Source organism: Halichoerus grypus, chromosome 14, assembly GCF_964656455.1.
Source record: "Halichoerus grypus chromosome 14, mHalGry1.hap1.1, whole genome shotgun sequence".
Lineage (NCBI taxonomy): Eukaryota > Metazoa > Chordata > Mammalia > Carnivora > Phocidae > Halichoerus > Halichoerus grypus.
In genome coordinates this window covers 52,062,283-52,087,043 of record NC_135725.1, presented here as the reverse complement: position 1 = coordinate 52,087,043, position 24,761 = coordinate 52,062,283, and the positions used below count along the sequence as shown (strand labels likewise).

Sequence of the window (24,761 nt, the reverse complement as noted above, 5' to 3'; positions counted from 1 at the left end):
CTGTCCAGGATATTCTGGTGTCTGCATTTCACCTGAGGTGATTTTTTTAAAGATAAAACAAAACTCATCTTCCATTGACAAAACTAGGCACAACCATGGAAGAACTGGAAAGGCTCAACAAAGAAATTGAATCTGTCAAGACTGAGGTTGAAGAAAAGCAAAAGAGGCTCTCCAAGTTTACTTTAACGCTTGAAGAACTACCGCGAAGCCACATTGCCTCCTTGAGTGACACAAATTTGAGGCAAGATTTTCTTGAATATAATAGCCTTCTTCCAAAGGAAAAGTGGAATGAACCATCAAAGAACAAAGAGAGTCAGCCTAGAAAGTATGTGCTGGACCACAAATGTCCAGCAACAGATCTTGAATATGATCCCTTGCTCAATTATTCTGCAGGGCTGCTTGGCACATCGAAAGCCAGGCAGGATGAGACTGATACACAGCACCTCTGCCACTTGAAAAAATCTGTGGGGGAAAATTGCCACAGGTCCCAGGACAGCCAAAGACCTTATGTTTCACCAATAAGAATTACAATAAATCTTCAAGAATCTGATGAAGATGACCTTGTAATGGATGTACCTCCAGTCATGCCTATTTCTAAAAAGTCTAAACCTTTGAGAGGTTTCAAATATCAGAATATGGACAAAAGGTTACATATAATGTCCTCAGAGGAGAGAAATCTTCAAATTAGTGGCACAGAAGTGGAAAAACTAGAGAAAACCCAACTAACCACACAAATAGATGATGACGGTAACAAATTAGAACCACCAAAATGGCTCATGCAAGGTTCACTAGATATTAAAAGTGACTTAAACTTGTATGGTGTTAAAAACCACATTTCTAAGATGGGAAGCTTTGGTGGTGAGAAAAACTATGTCTGTGTTTCAGAAGAAAGCATACCTTGTGCACCTCTCAGTGACAAAGAAATACAGAACAGAATCTGTAACGAGAGTTATCCACAGAGCAAAAAATACGTAAAAACAATTTATGATGCTCAAAATAAGGAAAGTGAATGTCGGTATTCAACCCAGCCCGAAATCTCTTACTCAGATGAGCGTGCAGAAGACAAAGTGCTGAGAAGACAAGACAAGAGTCAGGACTTCACTACTTTTGAAGACAGCAAATTAGTTGAATTTGATTTTGATAAGGAGCGTACTGAAGAGGACACTCCCTCTGATTCAGATGACACTATGAAGGAATGTCTTCGAATTTTCACTGAGTTCACGGAAAGTAAAGCTTGTAGAGAGACTACTAAACAGGTCAGTTTTTTTTTTTAATCCTTTTCCTAAATTTAAAGGAGTTTCCCTTAAATACACACTCTATTCTGAACTCTGTAGAAATATTAATTATATAACGTGTATATAATATATATTCTAATACTTGTGATCAGTAATATATTGGAATGACAAGGCAAAAACCTTGATAATTGGCTGGATAGAGTGTTTTGTAGACTTGACAGATTCCAGAGGCCATAGTACATACAGCAACTTATAGTTGATTTCCCAACTTAGAGAAATCTTCTATAGTAGTGTATGCATGTCAAGTGATTCAAATTATTTTTTTTGTGAATTATTTCTTAATAAGTTGCCCCGTATTTTGTAGCTTGAATTCCTGTGGCTCTTCAGGAAGAATGCTAGAATTGCCTTTACTCTGCTGAAATTGGATAATTCTTATCTTTTCCCCACCAGGCTTCAGGAAAGCAAATGGAATTTGAGATGTTGTATTATCAAAACACTTCTGGACCAAAAAAGAGAATTGCACATATTGCCAAGTTTGATGTGAGTTATTTAGTTCCTCTCTCGTGGGGCACATTATTTTATAAAGTGCATGCCTTGTCATTTTGAGCTTTAAGTATGTTCCATTACTTACTGTCTTGTTATCCACCTGGGAGCACAAGTGGACACTCAGTAAGTTGATTCCTACTTGTAAGCATTTTCTGCATCCTTCATTTTCTCCCCATTATATAACATTTTCATTAAAAGCAGGTATGTTGTTAATGCATAGCTTTTTAACTATAAATTGCTATGGTTGATCCTCATTATTTCCAGATTCTGTATTTGCGAATTCACCTATTCATTGAAGTTAATTTGTAACCTTAAAATCAAGACTTGTGTTTATGTGGTCTTTTGTCAGCCAGGATAATGGCAAAAAAAAAAAAAAAAAAATTGCCTCACATGCACATTCCCAGCTAAGGTTGAACAAGGCAATACTGCCTTCTTGTTTCAGCTCTTCTACTGTTAACATATGTCCTTTTCTCAATCTATTTAGTGCCATGTTCTTTGCATTTTTGCGGTGTTTGTTGGTGATTTTGCTGGTTAAAGTGGCCCCCAAGTATAGGGTTGTCTAGTGTTCCTGAGATCGAGAAGCCTGTGATGTGCCTCACAACGGCGATGAGTTAAATAAGCTCTGTGTAGGCATGAGTTATAGTGCTGTTGACCAGGAGTTCGATGTTCATGAGTCAGCAATATATACTAAGTAAAGAGTCTTTAAACAGAAACACACATAAAACAAAGGTAGGTTATTGATTGGAATATGACAGGAGACTCTCTTGAACCTAACTCTGTGTTTGCCCTAGGAGCCATGGTTCAGTATTCCCCAATTCGTTGTTTGTGGGACTCTGTAGAACAGCAAGTTCTGTGAATAAGGGGAACAAACTGTAGATTTTCAAAGTCCTTTAAACCTCTTGTAACATTGTATGTGCTGAAGTTCTTTGACGTTCCATGTAAGGAAGTTAAGGAGGCAGTGCTGTGAGAAGTATTCCTTTATCACTTTTGGGTTAAAAAGTGCCATTTAACAAACCCCATTTCTCGGCTCTATTCTCTGTATTACTTGGACTTGGGACGCACGGACAGCAGAATCTTCTGCATGGCGTAAATAGAGTTTATGCTTCCAAGTCCCAAATAAGAACCTGGATTCTGGTTCTTTGCAGAATAGTTAGATGTCCTTGGGCAAGTTATTTAATTTCTCTGAGCTTCATTTTCTTTATCTGTGAAATGGAGATATGGAGTATCTCTCCAAGAGTCAGATATATAGGTACCTACTTGAGTAGTTTCCCCTTCTCTTAGGAAAAAATTTCTGGAAGCTAATATTATTTTCACTTTTCCCCCTTTCACTTTTCCCCCTTAAAAATTTTTTCCCCGCTTAAAATAAATTCTCAGAAATGGAAATAACAGGACAAAGGAAGATAGAATTTTAACATTTTAAAAGTATGTTGCCATATTGCCTTCCAGAAGAGTTGTAACAGGGTACAGTCCTATAGGGGTTTCAGGGTTCCCGTTCTACAAATCTTCACCAAAAATGGGTGTTAATTTTTTTAAAAAAACCTGTCAGTCTGGATGACATTTTATTTCCTTGTTTTGTATGACATTTCTTTTGTTACTAATCAAGCTGAACATCCTTTCTGGCATTGCTTTCTCTCGTACTGAATGTTGCCGTAGAAAAGTCTGAGGCTAGCCTGCTGTTTCTCCCTTTATGCATCAGCTGATACTTTTGCCTAGTGACCTAAAGAACTCCTAAAGAACTCCTTCCTTAAATTCCGGTAACTTTGGTAGGATAGGTCTTCCTCTTAGCTGTTTTATTCACATTTTTACCTGCATACAAAGTTAAGTGTCATTTTCATAGGAGAATTAATGTGTTCTCTTATTTCAAGAAAATTTTCTTGTATTATATGCTTAAAAGGTTCAGTTTTCTTCTCAGTTTATTTCTGGGAATACTCCATTTATGTGTGTGTTGTATTACATGGGGTATTATAAATGTAGTCCGTTTCAAAAGCCTCTGTGCAGAAAGGGAAAGTGAAATGATGAGTCTTCTCAAATTTTAAAATCATTTCTCTGCGTTTTCTGTTGATGCTTTCTAGGTTCCAACCAGTAAAGAGATCATTAGCCCATTGAGGGAGGCCGTTCCCCCACTAATTAGTCACCCTGCAATCCTTCGGGCCCAACAACAGGCAGTGCAGATAATGGCTGACATAAAGAGTGGGCAGGCTTTTCTTGCTGCCCCTTCAGAACAAAAGAAAATATTTGCGTGTCCGATCTCTCAGATCCATAGGAAAGCCTCAGAAGGTATGAGAAAAATCAGTTAAGAAATGGAATTTTACCTTATTTTAAAAAACCTTTCCTATGAAGTCCACATATTACCAATTATAGTTGAGTCACTGACATGGAACTTTATGTGAAATAATATGATTAGCATGATAATTAAATCATTTATGCTATTTATCCCTGAATGCTAAGCCATAGAGGTAATATTTTGCAAGCATGTCTACGTGGAATGAATAGCTTTATAAATTGTCTAAATTTGTTCTAGATTATATTGGGATTATCTATTGGGATTTTTTTGTGTTTACATTTTGTTTCAAGAAGAGAATAGAGTCTGTAAAGGAAGTATTATGAAACCTTGAATTGATCATTAAAATAAACTCTAATCATCTGAGGCTAAGGCCATTAAAACTTACCTTTTTTTTTTTCCCCTTGTTCATTAAAACTTCTTAGAAAATTCATCAAACAGCCTTCATCTGGATGTGGTTCTATCAAGGGAAAAGCCAACTGCAAAGCCAAGCAGATCACACATTCCTATGAAAAGTATTGCTTCTTTTCCTATAAAGGTATTATAAACTAAGTCTGAAGACCAGAATTGTATTTCTAATAACCAGCTTTTCTGTATATACATAGAGCCCCTAGGAGAGTGCTTCTATTATTTTTTTCTGGAGATCCCTTCTTCAGATAAATGCCAGACCCCAGAGAGAAGTTTCAGCTTCCTGATTATTGTTCGATACAGTTATTTTCATTTTATGATGGGATTTGTGTCTGCGTGTCACATTCAGCTATTTTGTTGATCCTATTCTTAGAAATATTGGGCGTATTTTTAGACGTAAAACCTCTGTGGCTTTGATGAATTTAAGACTCCTACAGTTTTTTCAAAGGAAAGTTTCACATTGGAATATACCTTTCAAGAAACATCCAGTGAGGGGTGTCCAGGTGTATGTATATGAAGGGGTGGGGGAGGCAGGCAGACCTTCAGTAAATAATGCTATCAGTGATACGGTAGTATAACCTTCCCTCTTTAGTTATTTTTCTCCTATTTGTGGAAATTACTTTTTTTTTTTCTGTTTACTAAGTATTCTTCAGCAGAAAACTATCTGTTAATTTTAAGGCTTTCCCCCTCCAGAGAAACATCAACAACTCCAGAGAAGTGTAACATTGGCTTCCCCCTGCCCAAAGTGAGGCAGATTACCTGATTTTAGAGCTCTCAGCGTCTTTATCAGTTCTTCAAAAGGCATGCTAAAATTTTTGATAGCTGGCATCATGTTAATATTGAGTAGGCACAAATCCTTCATAAATTTTATTTAAGTCTGAGCATTTTTCTTTGTGAAATGGTAACTGACATTGGGACCTATATTGGTTTTAAGAATGGGTAAGTGACAAACTTTCCTATTTGCTGAGCGGAGGACCACATCAGAGCTCGAAGATTCCAGGTGTGGAAAGTTGAGAGAGGAGTTGAGTGCTCAGGTCAGCTGCAGTGGGGTACACACGGGGTGCAGCCCTGACTCCGCAGTCTCGTGGCAGACTTTTGTGAGTGCAGGCCATTTTATGCCTTGTATCATTCTATTTTTAATGAATTTAAAACTTGAAATTATTTTTTAATTTAACTGCTATAGAACTTACCTGAGAGAGTTTTACTTCTTTCATACATATAGTGGGAATGTTAAACAGAAATACATGTTTTTCTTTTCTCCCACCAACAATTCTGTATTTAAGAAGATGCCGAAATACAAGGTGGCTCATCGGAAGCGGGCTTTGGTCATGCCAGAATCCTCTTCCAAAGTCCCTGAGGAAGTAAGACAACGCTATGTCAACCTCTTTGTTGAGAAGTATTTGAGAGTTTATAAAACAGAGGATGAGGCTCTTAACAAGGTCAGTACTGAATAGTAAAGTATATCTGAAGATACACATACTTTGTGACTACTACATTGAATAAAAAAACTCATGGGGCACAATTAGCAAACAACTTCATTAATTTTCTTTTCACTTCTTTTTCAAAACCAGGCTGTGGGACCAGTTTCTGGAGGACTTTTCTGGTCTTCTTAAGTTGTAAAGAGTATCCTGGTGACTCTAGTGATAAAAACTGGCCTAGTCCCATATTTTTCTTATCAAGGCCAATAGTATATCAATCTGAGTAGTGTCTCCCCTCCTTTATATAGGGCATATACTGTTGAGTGAACCACAGTCCCCACTACTCCCTATTATATACATCTATTTACTCCTATTTAGGGCCAGGGCCTGGTCTCTTGGAGGCACTTGTGTTTGCAAATCCTACTCAAAACCTTTTTTCCAAAATGAAACCTTTCAAATCAGTAGCAAGAACTATAGTTCTTGTCCCCGTGTGCATCTTCAAAAACCAGTGTGGACTGTGTGAGTAATAAGGAGTCCGGGAACTATGGCTCACTACACAGAATGAGTGCAGTCTGAAGGGGAGAGACGCTACTTAGCTCCATCTGATTATTGCCGTTTGGCAATTCAAGCCCAATATTTATGGAATTCTAATCTTTCAAGCATTGTTCTTTTAAAATCTTTTTAAAATACTGTTAGACAAACACATGTCTGAGCACTAGAATTGGACTTGGTGCCATCAGGCCTCTGATTGAGGCTAATTCCCATAGCTCTGGGAGGTTATATTTTAAATTTTTTTTTAAGATTTTATTTATTTGAGAGAGAGAGAGTGAGCATGAATGGGGGGAGGGGGAGGAGCAGAGGCAGAGGGAGAAGCAGACTACACCCTGAGCAGGGAGCCTGACGCGGGGCTCAATACAATGACCGTGAGATCACGACCTGACCAAAGGCAGTTGCCTAACCGACTGAGCCACCCAGGCGCCCCAGCTCTAGGAGGTTATATAATGGACCATGAGTGAATGAACAAGAGGCCGATTTCACATCACTTAGGAGGAAGACCTTTATAACTGATAGGCTGCCCATAAAATTGCTGCTTCACAAAGCAGGGAGCTTCCGGGTGCTAGAAACATTTGGGATGTAAGTGAAGTTGTCATCTTAACAGGCTCTTGTATTAAGAGTGAGGAAGAACTCAAGAATTCTTTTTATTAACAGCCCTATTGAGATATAATTCACATACCCTATTAATTCACCCAATTAATGTGCACATTCCAGTGACTTTTAGTATACTTGTCAAGTCAGGCGCTTGTACAACCACTACAACGAATTTTAAAACATTTCCATCACCCCGGAAAGATCCCCTGTGCCATATAGCTGTCCCTCCCCCAGCCCTCCATATCTCCTAGCTCTAGGCAGCCACTCATGTACTTTGTCTATAATTTGCTATTCTGGACATTTCTAGAAAAAGGAGTCATACAATATGGGGTTCTGTTGTGACCAGCTTAATGTTTTCACTTAGCATATTGTTTTCAAGGGTCATCCGTTTTGTAGCATGTTATCATTACTTAATTTCTTCTTGCTGAATAATACTGTTTTATGTATATACCTATCCATCCGTCAGTAGATGGACATTTGGGTTATTTCCACTTATTGGCTATTAATAATGAACATTGGTGCGTAAATGGACATTATAAGATTTTGCATGGACAAATGACTACATTTCTCTTGATATATCTAAGAGTGGAATTATTGGGTCATATGTCAGCTCCATATTTAACTTCTTGAGGCACGCCAAGCTATTTTCTAGAGTGCTGCTCTGTTGTATATGCCCGTCAGCAATGTGAAGGATTCCAGTTTCTCCGCATCCTCACCAGTGCTTGTTATTATCTGTCTTTTTGTGTAGCCTGATTTTAGTGGGCGTGAAATGGTATCTGATTGTGATTTTGATTTGCATTTCCCTAATGACTAATGATGTTGAACATATTTTCATGTGCTTATTGGCCATTTAGATACCTTCTTGGATATGTCTGTTGAAATCCTTTGCACATATTTTGAGTTGTCTTTTTATTATTGAGTTTTAAGAGATCTTTATATATTCTGGATACAAGTCTCCTAGATACACCGTTTGGAAATATTTTTTCTTTGTGTTGTGTTCTCAATTTTTGATGGTATTATTTGCAGTACAAAAAGTTTTTCATATTGATGTATTCCAATTCATTTGTTTTTCTTTGTTGCTTGTGCTTTTGGCATCCTATCTAAGAAGCCAAGATCACAAAGATTTATTCCTATTTTGTTTTTTTCTCAGAGTTTTACAGTTTTAGTTATTACATTTAGGTATATGATCCATTTTTAGATGATTTTTGCGATGGATATTCAGTTATCATAGCACATAGTTGAAAAGACTATTCTTCCCCCTTTATCTTCTTGTCATCTTTGTCAAAAACCAGTTGATCATAAATATTAAATATAAATGGCCATGAATTCTGGACTCAGATTCTATTCCATTGGTCTTATTTCCACCCTGTGCCAGTACCACACGATCTTCATTACTGTAGTTTTGTAGTAAGTATTGAAGTTGGAACCGTGACTCCTCCAAATTTGTTAAATTTTTCAAACTGTTTTGGTCCCTGACATTTACATATAACTTTTAGGTTCAGCTTATATTTTCTATAAAAATACTGAGTTACAATTTTGATTGCCTTGAATCTGCAGATCAGTTTGTGAAGGATTGTCATTTACCAATATTAAGTCTTGTGAACCATGAACATGGAATGTCTTCCCATTTATTTAGATCTTTTCATTCCTTTCAGCAGTGTTTTATAGTTTTCAGAGTACAAGTCTTGAACTTTTTTCGTTAAATTTATTCTTAGGTATTACAGTCTTTTTAGTACTATTGTAAATGGAATTATTTTTATAATTTTATTTTCAGATGGTTCATAGCTGGCATATAAAAATACAATTGATAATTTTTATCTTGTATCTTGAAAGTTTGCAGTACCTGTTTATCCTAATATTTTTTAGTGAATTCTTTGGGATTTTCTTTATACAAGATCATATCATCTGCAAATAGAGATAGTCATCTTCCTTTCCTATCTGGATACATTTTATTTCATTTTCTTACCTAATTTCCCTAGCACAGATTTCCAGTAGAATATTGAGTAGAGGTGGTAAGAGGGGGCATCCTTGTCTTGTTCCTTTCCTTAAAGGGAAAACTTTCAGTCTTTGTCCATTAAGTACAGTGGTAACTGTGGGATGTTTTATTTTTACATGTCCTTTATCAGGTTGAGAAAGTTCCCTTATTTTCCTAGGTTAAGTGTCTTATCATGTTGGATTTTCTTAAATACATTTTTCTTATCTCTTGAGATGTCATACAGTTTTTGTCCTGTATTCAATTAATGTAGTATATTACATTGTTGTGGGTTGGTTTTTTGGTTTTGGTTTTGGGTGTGTGTGTGTGTGTGTTTTATTTTTGTTTTTATCTTAAACTAATGCATTTCTTGAATAAACCCCCTTGGTCATGGTGTATAATCCTTTTTTATGTTGCTGGATTCAGTGTGCTAGAATTTTATTGAGGATTTTCGTGTCAATATTAATCAGATCTAACAGACACCAGTCTGTAATTTTCTTTTTAAAATATTACTGTTGTTTTTATTGTGATAAAATATGCGTGACATAAAATTTCCCATTTTAACCATTTTAGGTGCACAATTCAGTGGTGTTAGGTACATTCACAATGTTGTTTGACCATCATCACTATTTCCAGAGTTTTTTCTTTGTCCCAAACATAAACTCTGTATCTATTAAAGAATAACTTGTCATTCTCTGCCCCCAGCTCCAGGTAACCTCTGTTTTACTTTCTGTCTCTGTGAATTTGCTTACTCCAGGTACCTCATCTAAGTGGACTCATGCAATATTTGTCCTTTTGTGTCTGGCTTTGTTGACTTAGTATAATGTTTTCAAAGTTGATTCATGTTGTAGCACATATCAGAATTTCATTCTTTTTGAAAGCTGAATAATATTTTATTACATGTGATACCACATTTTCTTTATTCCTCTATTGATGGACATTATAGTTTTCTTTGTGGTAACTTTCTTTTTTTGGGTCTCAGGGTTATAATGGCCTCATAGAATGAGATGGAAAGTGTTCCCTCTTTTATTTTTTGGAAGATTTTATGAATGGTTGCTATTAATTCCTTCTTAAAAAAATTCTTTAAATATTTGGGAGAATTCATCAGTGAGGTCTGGGCTTGTAGGAATTTCTTTTTAATAATTCATCTCTTGGTGTATACTTGAGTTAATTTCAGGAGGTTTTATTTTTCTAGAATTCCCATTTCATCTAAATTTTCTAATATGTTGGTATATAGTTGTTCATAGTATTATAATTCTTTTTATTTTTGTAAATTCTGTACTGATGCCTCCTCTCTCATTATTGATTTTAGTAATCTGAGTTTTCTTTCTTTTTTTTCTTGGTCAGCCTACCAAAAGTTTTGTCAATTTTGTTGATCTTTTCAAAGCACCAACTTTTGGCTTTCTTAGTTCTCTCTCTTTTAGGAAATTCTTTATTTCATTTATTTCCACTCTTTATTATTTCCTTCCTACTACTTTCTCTGGGTTTGGTTTGCTATTAAAATTATAGTTGTTTTTTTTTTTAATTTTTTTATTGTTATGTTAATCCCCATACATTACATCATTAGTTTTTGATGTAGTGTTCCATGATTCATTGTTTGTGCATAACACCCAGTGCTCCATGCAGAACGTGCCCTCCTCAATACCCATCACCAGGCTAACCCATCCTCCCACCCCCCTCCCCTCTAGAACCCTCAGTTTGTTTTTCAGAGTCCATCGTCTCTCATGGTTCGTCTACCCCTCCGATTTCCCCCCCTTCATTCTTCCCCTCCTGCTATCTTCTTTTTTTTTTCTTAACATATATTGCATTATTTGTTTCAGAGGTACAGATCTGAGATTCAACAGTCTTGCACAATTCACAGCGCTTACCAGAGCACATACCCTCCCCGGTGTCTATCACCCAGTCACCCCATCCCTCCCACCCCACCCCCCACTCCAGCAACCCTCAGTTTGTTTCCTGAGATTAAGAATTCCTCATATCAGTGAGGTCATATGATACATGTCTTTCTCTGTTTGACTTATTTCGCTCAGGGTAATACCCTCCAGTTCCATCCACGTCATTGCAAATGGCAAGATCTCATTCCTTTTGATGGCTACATAATATTCCATTGTATATATATACCACATCTTCTTTATCCATTCATCTGTCGATGGACATCTTGGCTCTTTCCACAGTTTGGCTATTGTGGACATTGCTGCTATAAACATCGGGGTACACGTACCATTTCGGATCCCTACTTTTGTATCTTTGGGGTAAATACCCAGTAGTGCAATTGCTGGATCATATGGTAGCTCTATTTTCAACTTTTTGAGGAACCTCCATACTGTTTTCCAAGTGGCTGCACCAGCTTGCATTCCCACCAACAGCGTAGGAGGGTTCCCCTTTCTCCGCATCCCCGCCAACATCTGTCATTTCCTGACTTGTTAATTTTAGCCATTCTGACTGGTGTGAGGTGGTATCTCACTGAGGTTTTGATTTGGATTTCCCTGATGCCGAGCGATGTTGAGCACTTTTTCATGTGTCTGTTGGCCATTTGGATGTCTTCTTTGGAAAAATGTCTGTTCATGTCTTCTGCCCATTTCTTGATTGGATTCTTTGTTCTTTGGGTGTTGAGTTTGATAAGTTCTTTATAGATTTTGGATACTAGCCCTTTATCTGATATGTCATTTGCAAATATCTTCTCCCATTCTGTCAGTTGTCTTTTGGTTTTGTTGACTGTTTCCTTTGCTTTGCAAAAGCTTTTTATCTTGATCAAGTCCCAATAGTTCATTTTTGCCCTTGCTTCCCTTGCCTTTGGCGATGTTTCTAGGAAGAAGTTGCTGCGGCTGTGGTCGAAGAGGTTGCTGCCTGTGTTCTCCTTTAGGATTTTGATGGACTCCTGTCTCACATTTAGGTCTTTCAACCATTTGGAGTCTATTTTTGTGTGTGATGTAAGGAAATGGTCCAGTTTCATTCTTCTGCATGTGGCTGTCCAATTTTCCCAACACCATTTGTTGAAGAGACTGTCTTTTTTCCATTGGACATTCTTTCCTGCTTTGTCAAAGATTAGTTGACCATAGAGTCGAGGGTCCATTTCTGGGCTCTCTATTCTGTTCCATTGATCTATGTGTCTGTTTTTGTGCCAGTACCATACTGTCTTGATGATGACAGCTTTGTACTAGAGCTGGAAGTCCGGAATTGTGATGCCACCAGCTTTGCTTTTCTTTTTCAACATTCCTCTGGCTATGCGGGGTCTTTTCTGGTTCCATACAAATTTTAGGATTATTTGTTCCATTTCTTTGAAAAAAGTGGATGGTATTTTGATGGGGATTGCATTGAATGTGTAGATCGCTCTAGTTAGCATTGACATCTTCACAATATTTGTTCTTCCAATCCATGAGCATGGAACATTTTTCCATTTCTTTGTGTCTTCCTCAATTTCTTTCATGAGTATTTTATAGTTTTCTGAGTACAGATCCTTTGCCTCTTTGGTTAGATTTATTCCTAGGTATCTTATGGTTTTGGGTGCAATTGTAAATGGGATCGACTCCTTAATTTCTCTTTCTTCTGTCTTGTTGTTGGTGTATAGGAATGCCACTGACTTCTGTGCATTGATTTTATATCCTGCCACTTGACTGAATTCCTGTATGAGTTCTAGCAGTTTTGGGGTGGAGTCTTTTGGGTTTTCCACATAAAGTATCATATCACCTGCAAAGAGTGAGAGTTTGACTTCTTCTTTGCCGATTTGGATGCCTTTGATTTCTTTTTGTTGCCTGATTGCTGTGGCTAGGACTTCTAATACTATGTTGAATAGCAGTGGTGATAGTGGACATCCCTGCCGCGTTCCTGACCTTAGGGGGAAAGCTCTCAGTTTTTCCCCATTGAGAATGATATTTGCTGTAGGTTTTTCGTAGATGGCTTTTATGATATTGAGGTATGTACCCTCTATGCCTATACTCTGAAGAGTTTTGATCAAGAAAGGATGCTGTACTTTGTCAAATGCTTTTTCTGCATCTATTGAGAGGATCATATGATTCTTGTTCTTTCTTTTGTTAATGTATTGTATCACGTTGATTGATTTGCAGATGTTGAACCAACCTTGCAGCCCAGGGATAAATCCCACTTGGTCGTGGTGAATAATCCTTTTAATGTACTGTTGGATCCCATTGGCTAGTATTTTGGTGAGAATTTTTGCATCCATGTTCATCAGGGATATTGGTCTGTAATTCTCCTTTTTGATGGGGTCTTTGTCTGGTTTTGGGATCAAGGTAATGGTGGCCTCATAAAACGAGTTTGGAAGTTTCCCTTCCATTTCTATTTTTTGGAACAGTTTCAGAAGAATAGGTATTAATTCTTCTTGAAATCTTTGGTAGAATTCCCCTGGGAAGCCATCTGGCCCTGGGCTTTTGTGTTTTGGGAGATTTTTGATGACTGCTTCAATTTCCTTAGTGGTTATAGGTCTGTTCAGGTTTTCTACTTCTTCCTGGTTCAGTTTTGGTAGTTGATACATCTCTAAGAATGATTCCATTTCTTCCAGGTTATCTAATTTGCTGGCATAGAGTTGCTCATAATATGTTCTTATAATTGTATTTCTTTGGTGTTGGTTGTGATCTCTCCTCTTTCATTCATGATTTTGTTGATTTGGGTCCTTTCTCTTTTCTTTTTGATAAGTCTGGCCAGGGGTTTATCAATCTTGTTCATTCTTTCAAAGAACCAGCTCCTAGTTTTGTTGATCTGTTCTACTGTTCTTTTAGTTTCTATTTCATTGATTTCTGCTCTGATCTTTATTATTTCTCTTCTCCTGCTGGGTTTAGGCTTTATTTGCTGTTCTTTCTCCAGCTCCTTTAGGTGTAGGGTTAGGTTGTGTACTTGAGACCTTTCTTGTTTCTTGAGAAAGGCTTGTATTGCTATATACTTTCCTCTTAGGACTGCCTTTGCTGCATCTCAAAGATTTTGAATAGTTGTGTTTTCATTTTCATTGGTTTCCATGAATTTTTTAAATTCTTCTTTAATTTCCTGGTTGACCCATTCATTCTTCAGTAGGATGCTCTTTAGCCTCCATGTATTTGAGTTCTTTCCGACTTTCCTCTTGTGATTGAGTTCTAGTTTCAAAGCATTGTGGTCTGAAAATAGGCGAGGAATGATCCCAGTCTTTTGGTACCAGTTGAGACCTGATTTATGACCTAGGATGTGATCGATTCTGGAGAATGTTCCATGGGCACTAGAGAAGAATGTGTATTCCGTTACTTTGGGATGGAATGTTCTGAATATGTCTGTGAAGTCCATTTGGTCCAGTGTGTCATTTGAAGTCTTTATTTCCTTGTTGATCTTTTGCTTAGACGATCTGTCCATTTCAGTGAGGGGGCTGTTAAAGTCCCCCACTATTATTGTATTGTTGTCGATGTGTTTCTTTGCTTTTGTTATTAATTGCCTTATATAATTGGCTGCTCCCATGTTAGGGGCATAGATATTTACAATTGTTAGATCTTCTTGTTGGATAGACCCTTTAAGTAGGATATAGTGTCCTTCCTCATCTCTTATTACAGTCTTTGGTTTAAAATCTAATTTGTCTGATAGAAGGATTGCCACCCCAGCTTTCTTTTGGTGTCCATTAGCATGGTAAATGGTTTTCCACCCCCTCACTTTCAATCTGGGGGTGTCTTTGGGTCTAAAATGACTCTCTTGCAGACAGCATATCGATGGGTCTTGTTTTTTAATCCAATGTGATAGCCTGTGTCTATTGATTGGGGCATTTAGCCCATTTACATTCAGGGTAACTATTGAAAGATATGAATTTAGTGCCATTGTATTGCCTGTAAGGTGACTGTTACTGTATATTGTCTGTGTTCCTTTCTGGTCTATGTTGCTTTTAGGCTCTCTCTTTGCTTAGAGGACCCCTCTCAAGATTTCTTGTAGAGCTGGTTTCGTGTTTGCAAATTCCTTTAGTTTTTGTTTGTCCTGGAAGCTTTTTATCTCTCCTTCAATTTTCAATGACAACCTAGCTGGATATAGTATTCTTGGCTGCATATTTTTCTCATTTAGTGCTCTGAATATATCCTGCCAGTCCTTTGTGGCCTGCCAGGTCTCTGTGGATAGGTCTGTTGCCAATCTAATGTTTCTACCATTGTAGGTTACATATCTCTTCTCCCGAGCTGCTTTCAGGATTTTCTCTTTGTCTCTGAGACTTGTAAGTTTTACTATTAGATGTCGGGGTGTTGACCTATTTTTCTTGATTTTGAGAGGGGTTCTCTGTGCTTCCTGGATTTTGATGCCTGTTTCCTTCCCCAAATTAGGGAAGTTCTCTGCTATAATTTGCTCCATTATACCTTCTGCCCCTCTCTCTCTTTCTTCTTCTTCTGGGATCCCAATTATTCTAATGTTGTTTCGTCTTATGGTATCGTTTATCTCTCGAATTCTGCCCTCGTGATCCAGTAGTTGTTTATCTCTCTTTTTCTCAGCTTCTTTATTTTCCATCATTTGGTCTTCTATATCACTGATTCTTTCTTCTGCCTCATTTATCCTAGCAGTTAGCGCCCCCATATTTGATTGCACCTCCTTAATAGCCTTTTTGATTTCTACTTGGTTAGATTTTAGTTCTTTTACTTCTCCAGAAAGGGTTTCTCTAATAACTTCCATGCTTTTTTCAAGCCCAGCTAGTATCTTTAAAGTGATGATTCTGAACTCTAGATCTGACATCGTACTAACGTCCGTATTGAGTAGGTCCCTGGCAGTTGGTACTACCTCTTGTTCTTTTTGTTGAGGTGATTTTTTCTGTCTTGTCATTTTGTCCAGAGGAAAATAGATTAATGAGAGAACAAAATGCTAACAGGGTAACAACATTCCCAGAAAATATACTCTAAACAAATCAGAAAAGACCTGAAGCAGTGGGAAAAGAAAGGGAAAGAGAGAAAAAAAGAAAAAAAAAAGAAAAAGAAAAAGATAAAAACAAACAAAAACAGAACAAAACAAAAAAAACGGAATATGATCAAATATGATCAGGCTGGTATATAGATCAGTGCCACACACTAGATTTTGGGTGTATTTTGGTCTGTTAGAAGAAAATGCCTCCCAAAATTTTAAAGAAAGAAAAACTTATATATGTACAAAAATAAGGGTTGATATGATGAAGGGATGGAATATGACTGTAAAGATGGAAATTATAAAAAATTTTATAAAAGGAATTGATAAGTTGTTTGAAAAAAGAAAGAAGAGGATTTAAAAAGAAAAAAGAAAAAAAAAGGGAGAGAATGTGATCAGGCAGGGGAGTAGAAAAAAACCATACATTAGAGATTTAGGGTATATTTTGATCTGTTAGAAGAAACTATCTCAAAATTTTAAAGAGAGAACAACTTATATATATGCCAAAAATACGGGTAACTACTATGAAGGGATAGAATATGACTCTAAAAATGAAAAATAAAAATGTTTTTTAAAAAAGGGATTGATAAGATGTTGCTTGAAAAAGGAAAAAAGAAAAATTCAAAAAAAAATTAACTTTGAAAGACTACAGAATCATGGTAAAAAAAGCCATGGATTCTATGTGCAGTATTCCCCTAGCACTGGAGTTCTGCTGTTCTCATCCATCGGTAAACTTGGTGTTGGCCGGCTGTTCTCGCTGATCTTCTGGGGGCGGGGCCTGTTGCCATGGTTCCCAAATGTCTTTGCCGGAGGCGGAACTGCCCCGCCCTTGCCCTGTCCGGGCTAAGTAATCTGCTCGGGTTTGCTCTCCGGAGCTTTTGTTCCCTGCAAGCTTTCCGTACAGCTTTGGAGGCGGAGAGTGAAAATGGCGGCCTCCCAATCTCCGCCTCGGAGGAGCCGAGAACTCGGGGCCCGCTCCTCAGTGAGCCCCCAGAGAAAAGCCGTCAGTCACTCCCGTCTCCCCGGTCTCCGGCTGCACTCCGTGCTCACCCGGCCTGTGACCGCACGTTTCTGTCTCTGGCACCCGACCCCGTGTGGAGTCTCCAAACCCAGCAGATCCCTGCGGTGCGCTCCTGCACCTCTCCTCCTGGGGGAAGAAGGTGAGTCTCCCCGGATCTGCCGCTTGTTGGGTCCCTGCTGGAGAAGCAGTGGCCCGACTGTACCGCGGATCACGGTTTATAGCAACCCCGAGCTGAGAGCCCGCGCCTCGGCTCCGTCTCTGCAGCCGGCTTCCCTGCTCCAGTACCTGGGAGCTCTGCTGCACTCAGGCACCCCCGGTCTTTCTGTGACCCCGAGGGTCCTGAGACCACACTCTCTCACGAGGTTTCCACCCCCCGCTTAGCCACTGGAGTGACGTCCCTCAGCGGAGCAGACTTCTAAAATTTCCGATTTTGTGCTCCGCGGCTCTATCACTTGCCAGAAGCCGCCGACGGAGGCCCTTCCCCCGCCATCTATCCTCCCGAATATCATCTCAGATTCACTCCTCCGCACGTCCTACCTTCCAGAAAGTGTTCGCTTTTCTGTTCAGAGAGTTGTTGCTATTCTTTTCTTCGATCTCCTGTTGAGTTTGTAGGTGTTCAGAATGGTTTGATCCCTATCCAGCTGAATTCCTGAGACCAGACGAAATCCAGGTCTCCTACTCCTCCGCCATCTTGCTCCGCCCCTGAAATTATAGTTTAAGATGGAAGGCAAAGTTATTTATTTGAGATCTTTTAAGTAAAGCCATTTGCAATAGTAATTATTTTCTAATCACTGCTTTAGCTGTATCCCAAAAGGTTTGGTATGTTGTGTTTCCATTTATATGCGTCTCAATTTTTAACTCTCCCTTGTGATTTCTTCTTTGCCCTGTCGTGTAATTTAATTACCATATTTTTTTGAATTTCCCAAATTTCCTATTGTTGGCTTGTAATATAATACCATTGTGGTCAGAGAACATACTTTGTATGATTTAAATCCTTTTAAATTTATTGAGGATTTTTTTATGGCCTAACACAAGGTCTATTCTGGAAAATGTTCCATGTGTGCTTGAGAAGAATATATATTCTGTTGTTGCATGGAGTGTTCTATAGATATCCACTAGGGATAGTTGATTCATAGTGTTGTTGAAATATTCTATTTTCTTCACCATCTGACTTGTTTCCATTATTGAAATAGAGTATTGAAGTCTCTCTCTCTTTTTTTTCCTTGACACTGGCTCAAAGAGAACTTTTTATTTTATGTACAGATAATTCAACAGCGTGCACTTAACCCAGTTTGGTGGCCAGTTCTTTAGCCTTTGCCTTTTCCAACTTGGCATTGTGAGCCACCAACTTTGGACCCACAGTGTTGCCTCCCCAGAGCGGTAGATCTCATCATATTTGTCACTGTAATTGGTTCTGATGGCTTCCACCAGCTTAGCCAGAGCTCCTTTGTCTTCCAAGTTAACCTATGTGAAGGCGACAATGGTACAGGTCTTCCTGTGGACCAGGTGCCCCAGCCTGGCCTTCTCCTTGTTAGTGCAGTAGAGAATCCCCATCTTACAACATAGGACAGTCAGGAAGACACCCAGCTCAACTGGACCCACATCATGTGGGATCACTACAAGCTGATCCTTCTTGTTTTCCACCAACTTGGTGACAGTATTAACTCCAGCTGGAAGGATAGGAGGCCTCTTAGTGGGGACATCCCCTTTGCTGGAAGCGTTCTTCTCAGCCTGGGCCAACAATTTCTGCTTCTTCTCTTGCTTTGTCTCTGGTCTTGGGCCAGCTTAAGCAGTTGAGTAGCTGTTTGGTGGTCCAAGGCCTGGATGAACTGATTAATTGCGGGAGACACTTTTAAACATTTATACACATTTGCCACTGCAGCTGAATGTAGTGGGGCCACTTGACAAGGGGGTGAGGTCCCTTTTGGGCTGGATCTCCTGTCTGATGCCAGAATTCTTGGGACTTTTTTCAAACAGGCACTGACCACCTTCTTGGCCTCCTGCTTCTTCACAGTAGCAGGGGCCAGGGCCACCTTCTTCCCTTTTGGCATCTTGGATGGCTGGAGGAGAGAGAAACTTGAGATCTCCATTCTTAATGTTGAATTGTTATTTCTTACTTGAGTTCTGTCAGCTTTTGCTTTCTGTATTTTGGTGCTCTGTTATTAGAGGCATATTTGTTTATGATTATTATGTCTCCCTGATGGAATGACTCTCTTATTATGTCTTTGTCTCTAGTAACAATTTTTGTTTAAAAATCTATTTTGTCTCAAAAAGAATAAGATATCTGGAAATAAACCTAACTAAAGAGGTAAAAGATCTGTATGCTGAAAACTATAGAACACTTATAAAAGAAATTGAAGAGGACACAAAGAAATGGAAAAGCATTCCATGCTCATGGATTGGAAGAAAAAACATTGTTAAAATGTCTATAGTACCCAAAGCAATCTACGCATATAATGCAATCCCTATCAAAATACCAACAGCATTTTTCACAGAGCTAGAACAAGCAATCCTAAAATGTGTATGGAACCAGAAAAAAAAACCCTGAATAGCCAAAGCAATTCTGAAAAAGAAAAACAGAACTGGAGGCATCATGATTCTGGATTTCAAGCTACATTACAAAGCTGTAGTGATCAAGACAGTATGGCACTGGCACAAAAACAGATACATAGATCAGTGGAACAGGATAGAGAACCCAGAAACGGGCCCATAACTGTATGGTTAACTAATCTTCAACAAAGCAGGAAAGAATATTCAATGGCAAAAAGATAGTCTCTTAAATAAGCGGTTTTGGGAAAACTGGACAGCAACATGCAGAAGAATGAAACTGGACCACTTTCTTATACCATACACAGAAGTAAATTCAAAATAAATGAAAGACCCAAATGCGAGACAGGAAACCATCAAAATCCTGGAGGAGAACACAGGCAGAAACTCTTTTGACCTTGGCTGTAGCAACTTTTTACTAGATATGTCTCCTCAGGCAAGGGAAACAAAAGCAAAAAATGAACTATTGGGACTTCATCAAGATAAAAAGGTTTTGCACGCAAAGGAAAAAACCCACAAAACTAACAGAGCTCAGCCTACAGAATGGGCTGAGAAGATACTTGCAAATGACCTATCTGATAAAGGGTTGGTATCCAAAATATATAAAGAACTTATCAAACTCAACACCCCAAAAAACAAGTAATCCAGTTAAGAAATGGGCTGAAGAAATGAATAGACACTTTCCAAAGAGACACCCAGATGGCCAACAGACACATAAAAAGATGTTCAACATCACTTATCAGGGAAATACAAATCAAAACCATGATGAGATACTACCTCACACCTGTCAGAATGGCTAAAATTAACACAAGAAACAACAGGTGTTGGTGAGGATGCAGAGACAGGGAAACCCTCTTGCACTGTTGTGGGAATGCAAACTGGTGCAGCCACTCTGGAGAGTAGTATGGAGGTTCCTCAAAAAGTTTAAGATAGAACTACCATACCATCCAGAAATTGAACTACTAGGTATTTACCCAAAGAATACAAAAATACAGATTCAAGGAGTACATGCACTCCGATGTTTATAGTAGCATTATCAACAATAACCAAACTATGGAGAGAGCCCAAAAGTCCATCAGCTGATGTATGGATAAAGAAGATGTGGGTATAGGGGCACCTGGGTGGCTCAGTCATTAAGCGTCTGCCTTCGGCTCAGGTCATGATCCCAGGGTCCTGGGATCGAGCCCCACATCGGGCTCCCTGCTCAGCGGGAGGCCTGCTTCTCCCTCTCCCACTCCCCCTGCTTGTGTTCCCTCTCTCTCTCTGTGTCTCTCTCTGTCAAATAAATAAATAAAATCTTCAAAAAAAAAAGAAGATGTGGGTATATATATACAATGGGATATTACCCATCAAAAAAAAAAAAAATGAAATCTTGCCATTTGCCATGATGTGAGTGGAGCTAGAATATATTATGCTAAGTAAAATAAGTCAGTCAGAGAAAGACAAATACCATATTATCTTACTCATGTGGAATTTAAGAAAAAAAACAGATGAACATATGGGAAGGGGGAAAAGAGAAAAAGGAGAGAGGGAAACAAACTATAAGACTCTTAATGATAGAGAACAAACTGAGGGTTGATGGAGGGCAGTGGGTGGGGGATGGGCTAGATGGGTATTAAAGAGGGCACTTTTTGTGATGAGTGCTGGGTGTTGTATGTAAGGGATGAATCACTGAATTCTACTCCAGAAACCAATATTGCACTGTATGTTCACTAACTAAAATTTAAATTAAAAAAATTTTTTTAATCTACTTTGATATTAGTATAGCCACTCCAAATATCTTTTACTACTTACAAAGTACTTCTTTTTTCTTTTATTTTCAACCAATTTGTTCTTTGAATCTAAAGAGTCTATCTTGGGGTGCCTGGATGTCTCAGTTGGTAAAGCATGCAACTCTTGATCTCAGGGTCATGAGTTCGAGCCCCATGTTGGGTGTAGAGATTACTTAAAAAAAAAATCTAAAGTGTCTATCTTATAGACAGTATTCAGTTAAGTATATTTTTCCCAATTCTTCTAGTCTCTGTCTTTTGATTAGAGTATTTAATAAATTTACATTTAATAACTAATGGCCAGCAAAAGGATTTACATAATCCATTTTGCTATTTGTTTTCTGTATGTCTTGTGTCTTTTTATTTTCTCTATAATTATTGCTTTGTTTTGTGTTAAGTAGATATTTTCTAGTGTACCATTTAAATGTCCATGTCATTTCTTTGGCTATGTGTTTTTAGTTACTGTCTTAGTTTTTGCCCTGAGGATTACAGTTACCATCTTAATTTATAACAATCTAGTTCAGATTAAAACTACCTTCATTTCAATAATATATAAAAATTCCCAGTGTGTTTCCTACACCCTCTTTTATACCATTTTTGCCATACAGTTGACAACATTATATATTATAAGCTTATCAACACAATTTTATAATTATTGCTCTATTGTTAAAGTAGAAAAGGATTACAAACACATTTATTCTTTTATATTTTCCTATGGAGTTATATTTGCCAATATTCTTTACTTCTCATATGGATTCAAATAACCATCTAGTGTACCTGTTGTTGAGCCCTGACAGTGAGTTGTTCATATCAATTTTTATACTTTTTAACTCCAGAACTTCTATTTTTTTTTTTTATTTTTTAAATTTCTCTTTATTCCTGTTCTCTATGTGGTTAGACACCATTTTCTTTCATTCTTTAAACATGGTTTCCTTAATTTTTTAAACGTATTTACAAAGTCTGCCTATTACCTACTAAGTCCAAAATCTGGACTTCCTCAGTGACATTTTCTCTTGTCTGGTTTTTTTTTTTTTTCCTATAAGGTATACTTTTTTGTTTCTTTACATGACTCATAATTTTTTTGTTGAAAACTGTATGGTTAAATAGTATATTGTGATAACCCTGGTGTCAGATATATTTTGTTGTTGTTGCTAGATTTTTGTTGTTTTCCTTGTTGCTACATTTAGTGACTTTACTGGACTAATTCTGTAGGTTCTGTATTCCTTTCAGTATATGGCCACTAAGTTCTCTAGTAGCATTGTTTTTTAAGTTCTTGCTTTTATTTTTTGAGGCTGGCTTCAGTGGGGTCACCCTCTGTCAGCATAACTTACTGGTCAGCCAATGACTGGTTAGAAAATTTTCTTCAGTTCCTTGTCTGTATGTCTTCCTCCCTTTGCCAAGGGGCTCTGTGTGAGAAGACATGCCCTAAAACAGCGCAGTTTGTCGATAGCCTTAGCTTTTACTTCCTGCTTGTGCCAGGGCCTCAAGAACAGCCTTATAAGGCCTTCTCTTTTCTCAGGTCTTTCCTGGGCCACCTTTTAAACCCCAGGAATATGTTAGAGCTTTTCAAAGTTCTTTATGGTCATCTAGGTCTCCAAGATTTAAAAAAAAAAAATTCCTGACCAGGTTCCTCTTTGTCCAACGGGAAATCATAACCTTAGGTAGCTGCCATATTGCCACCCAGTTGCTATTGTTTTAATAGCACCCTGGGAATAGGGGTTTTCCCCCCATGAGCTGAGTTCTGAGTCACGTCAAATACCAACAACACCTTGGGAATAGAGACTTTCCAGGGAGATGCTCCTTCAGACAAAATATTGACTGTGCTCTGGGGATGATGCTGATTGTGTAGCTATAAGAGAAGTCTGTCCTCTGTTGGCTACCAGGCTGCCAACTTTTTACCGCTATGCCAGTAAGCTGGGGGGTGAGGAGTGGGGGGTGGGAAAAGCCTGAAGGTAAGATGGTACAGACCCCACTGTCTTACCGAGGTTCAGGAGCTTCTCTTAGATCATTTTCAGTTTGTTCTGTGGCTTTGGTTAATTTTCAGAGTTTTGAAACGGTCACTTTGGGTTGTTCTGCCAGTATTTTTATTATTTTAATGGGACGGTGAGTTCATGAAGGTTCTTGTTCTGCCATTCCGGAAGTCTGTCTCTTCTAGGATTCTATATTGGTTAAAGAATAATGGTAAAGCAAAGACAAACAAAAAAAGGGTCTCTTACAGAGAAATGTTACCTTTTGTTTTGTTTTTTCTTTTCTACTTTCCCCAACTCACCCCCCTACCCTACCCATGGCTCTCTCTCTATGAGGTTTAGTATAGTGAGAAGAGTCTTGGCTTTTGTGTTTGGGCACACCTGGATTCAGTTACTAGCTCTGCAACAATAAGATATTTACTTTTTCTTGAGCCTCATATATCTTAGTGATGTTGACACCCATGCTCACAGAATCACAATGAAGATTGAGAAAATAGTTAATGAGCTGATACCAAACTTGCACATACTCGGTGCTCAATAAAGTATTAATAGAATATACTATTTATTATTCTTTTATCCCTTTTACTTGTTTCTGTCATAAATCATTTTTTTTTCTTTTACTGACCTATGTTAATGAGTCCTGGTATAAAAATAATAATTATAGTTTTAGAGAAGTAACATACAAAATAAAAATAATGAAAAGAGGATCCTGTCTTCCCTTTGCTGTATGATCTTAAGCAAAGTTCTTAGCAATTTGAGCCTAGTTTCCTCACCTTTTAGATGAGAATAATAGTATATGCCTTTGATACATTAGGGGCTCCCTTTGAGAATCAAATGAATTTATATACACTCTAGGCTTTTTGCACTGTGCACTCTAGACCGTGGTTTTAGTTTGTGATGATAAGTATCTAGTTCTTGGATTTGATATATGGGATAAGTTTATTTTTTTCTTTTCTCTCAAAAACCATAAGCCCAAAAATGCGTTTTTTATTTGTGCCATTTCCCCCCATCCCTTGTGTTAAATATTTTGCCATATTTATTCCATTATATCATAAATGATATTTATTATCCATAGACTTGAGATTTGATATTTTTTATTATTCACTTCATGTTCTAGGCTAAAATAGAAGAAAAGGCCATTTATGAACGCTGTGGCAGTAGAAATATGTATGTGAACACAGCAATAAATACTCTTAAGAAGCTGAGACATCAAGGTAATTTCTTCTTAATTAATCAAGTGGTAAGATAAAAACTTGTGATGAATACCTGACACTGAACGTGTGTTTTCATTAGCAGGATTGTTTTTAGATATCCAGTCAATGTATTTTTAAAATACTCTCTTGAGTAGAATGTGCAAGTGGGATATTTGATTGAAAATAACAAATTAGATTTGGAATTAGACAAAGGAATATAGCCTCCTCAAGAGCGGTTATCACGGAGATATTTAAACTTGGTTTTTGGTTATAAAAGTAACTCATTCCATGTGGAATAGTATTTCTTAGTTTGGTTTTTTTTTTTCATTATTGTTCCCCCTCAGGCCTCTTTTTAGACATTGTTTTTTCTACCACCCCCACCCCCAATCCCCAGTAAGATTAAGTATTAAGGGATAAT

General features: G+C 37.9%; 1 protein-coding gene across 1 annotated transcript; it reads left to right on the top strand.

The window, feature by feature from the left end:
• Nucleotides 1-3,922: 3,922 nt before the first annotated feature.
• Nucleotides 3,923-24,495, top strand: LOC118544540 (uncharacterized). The gene is made up of 4 exons (XM_036106371.2): nt 3,923-4,058; nt 4,488-4,600; nt 5,757-5,909; nt 24,268-24,495. The coding sequence occupies exons 1-4, from the start codon at nt 3,956-3,958 to the stop codon at nt 24,397-24,399; spliced, it is 501 nt and encodes a 166-aa protein (XP_035962264.2). The 5' UTR covers nt 3,923-3,955; the 3' UTR covers nt 24,400-24,495.
• The last annotated feature ends 266 nt before the right edge of the window (nt 24,496-24,761 follow it).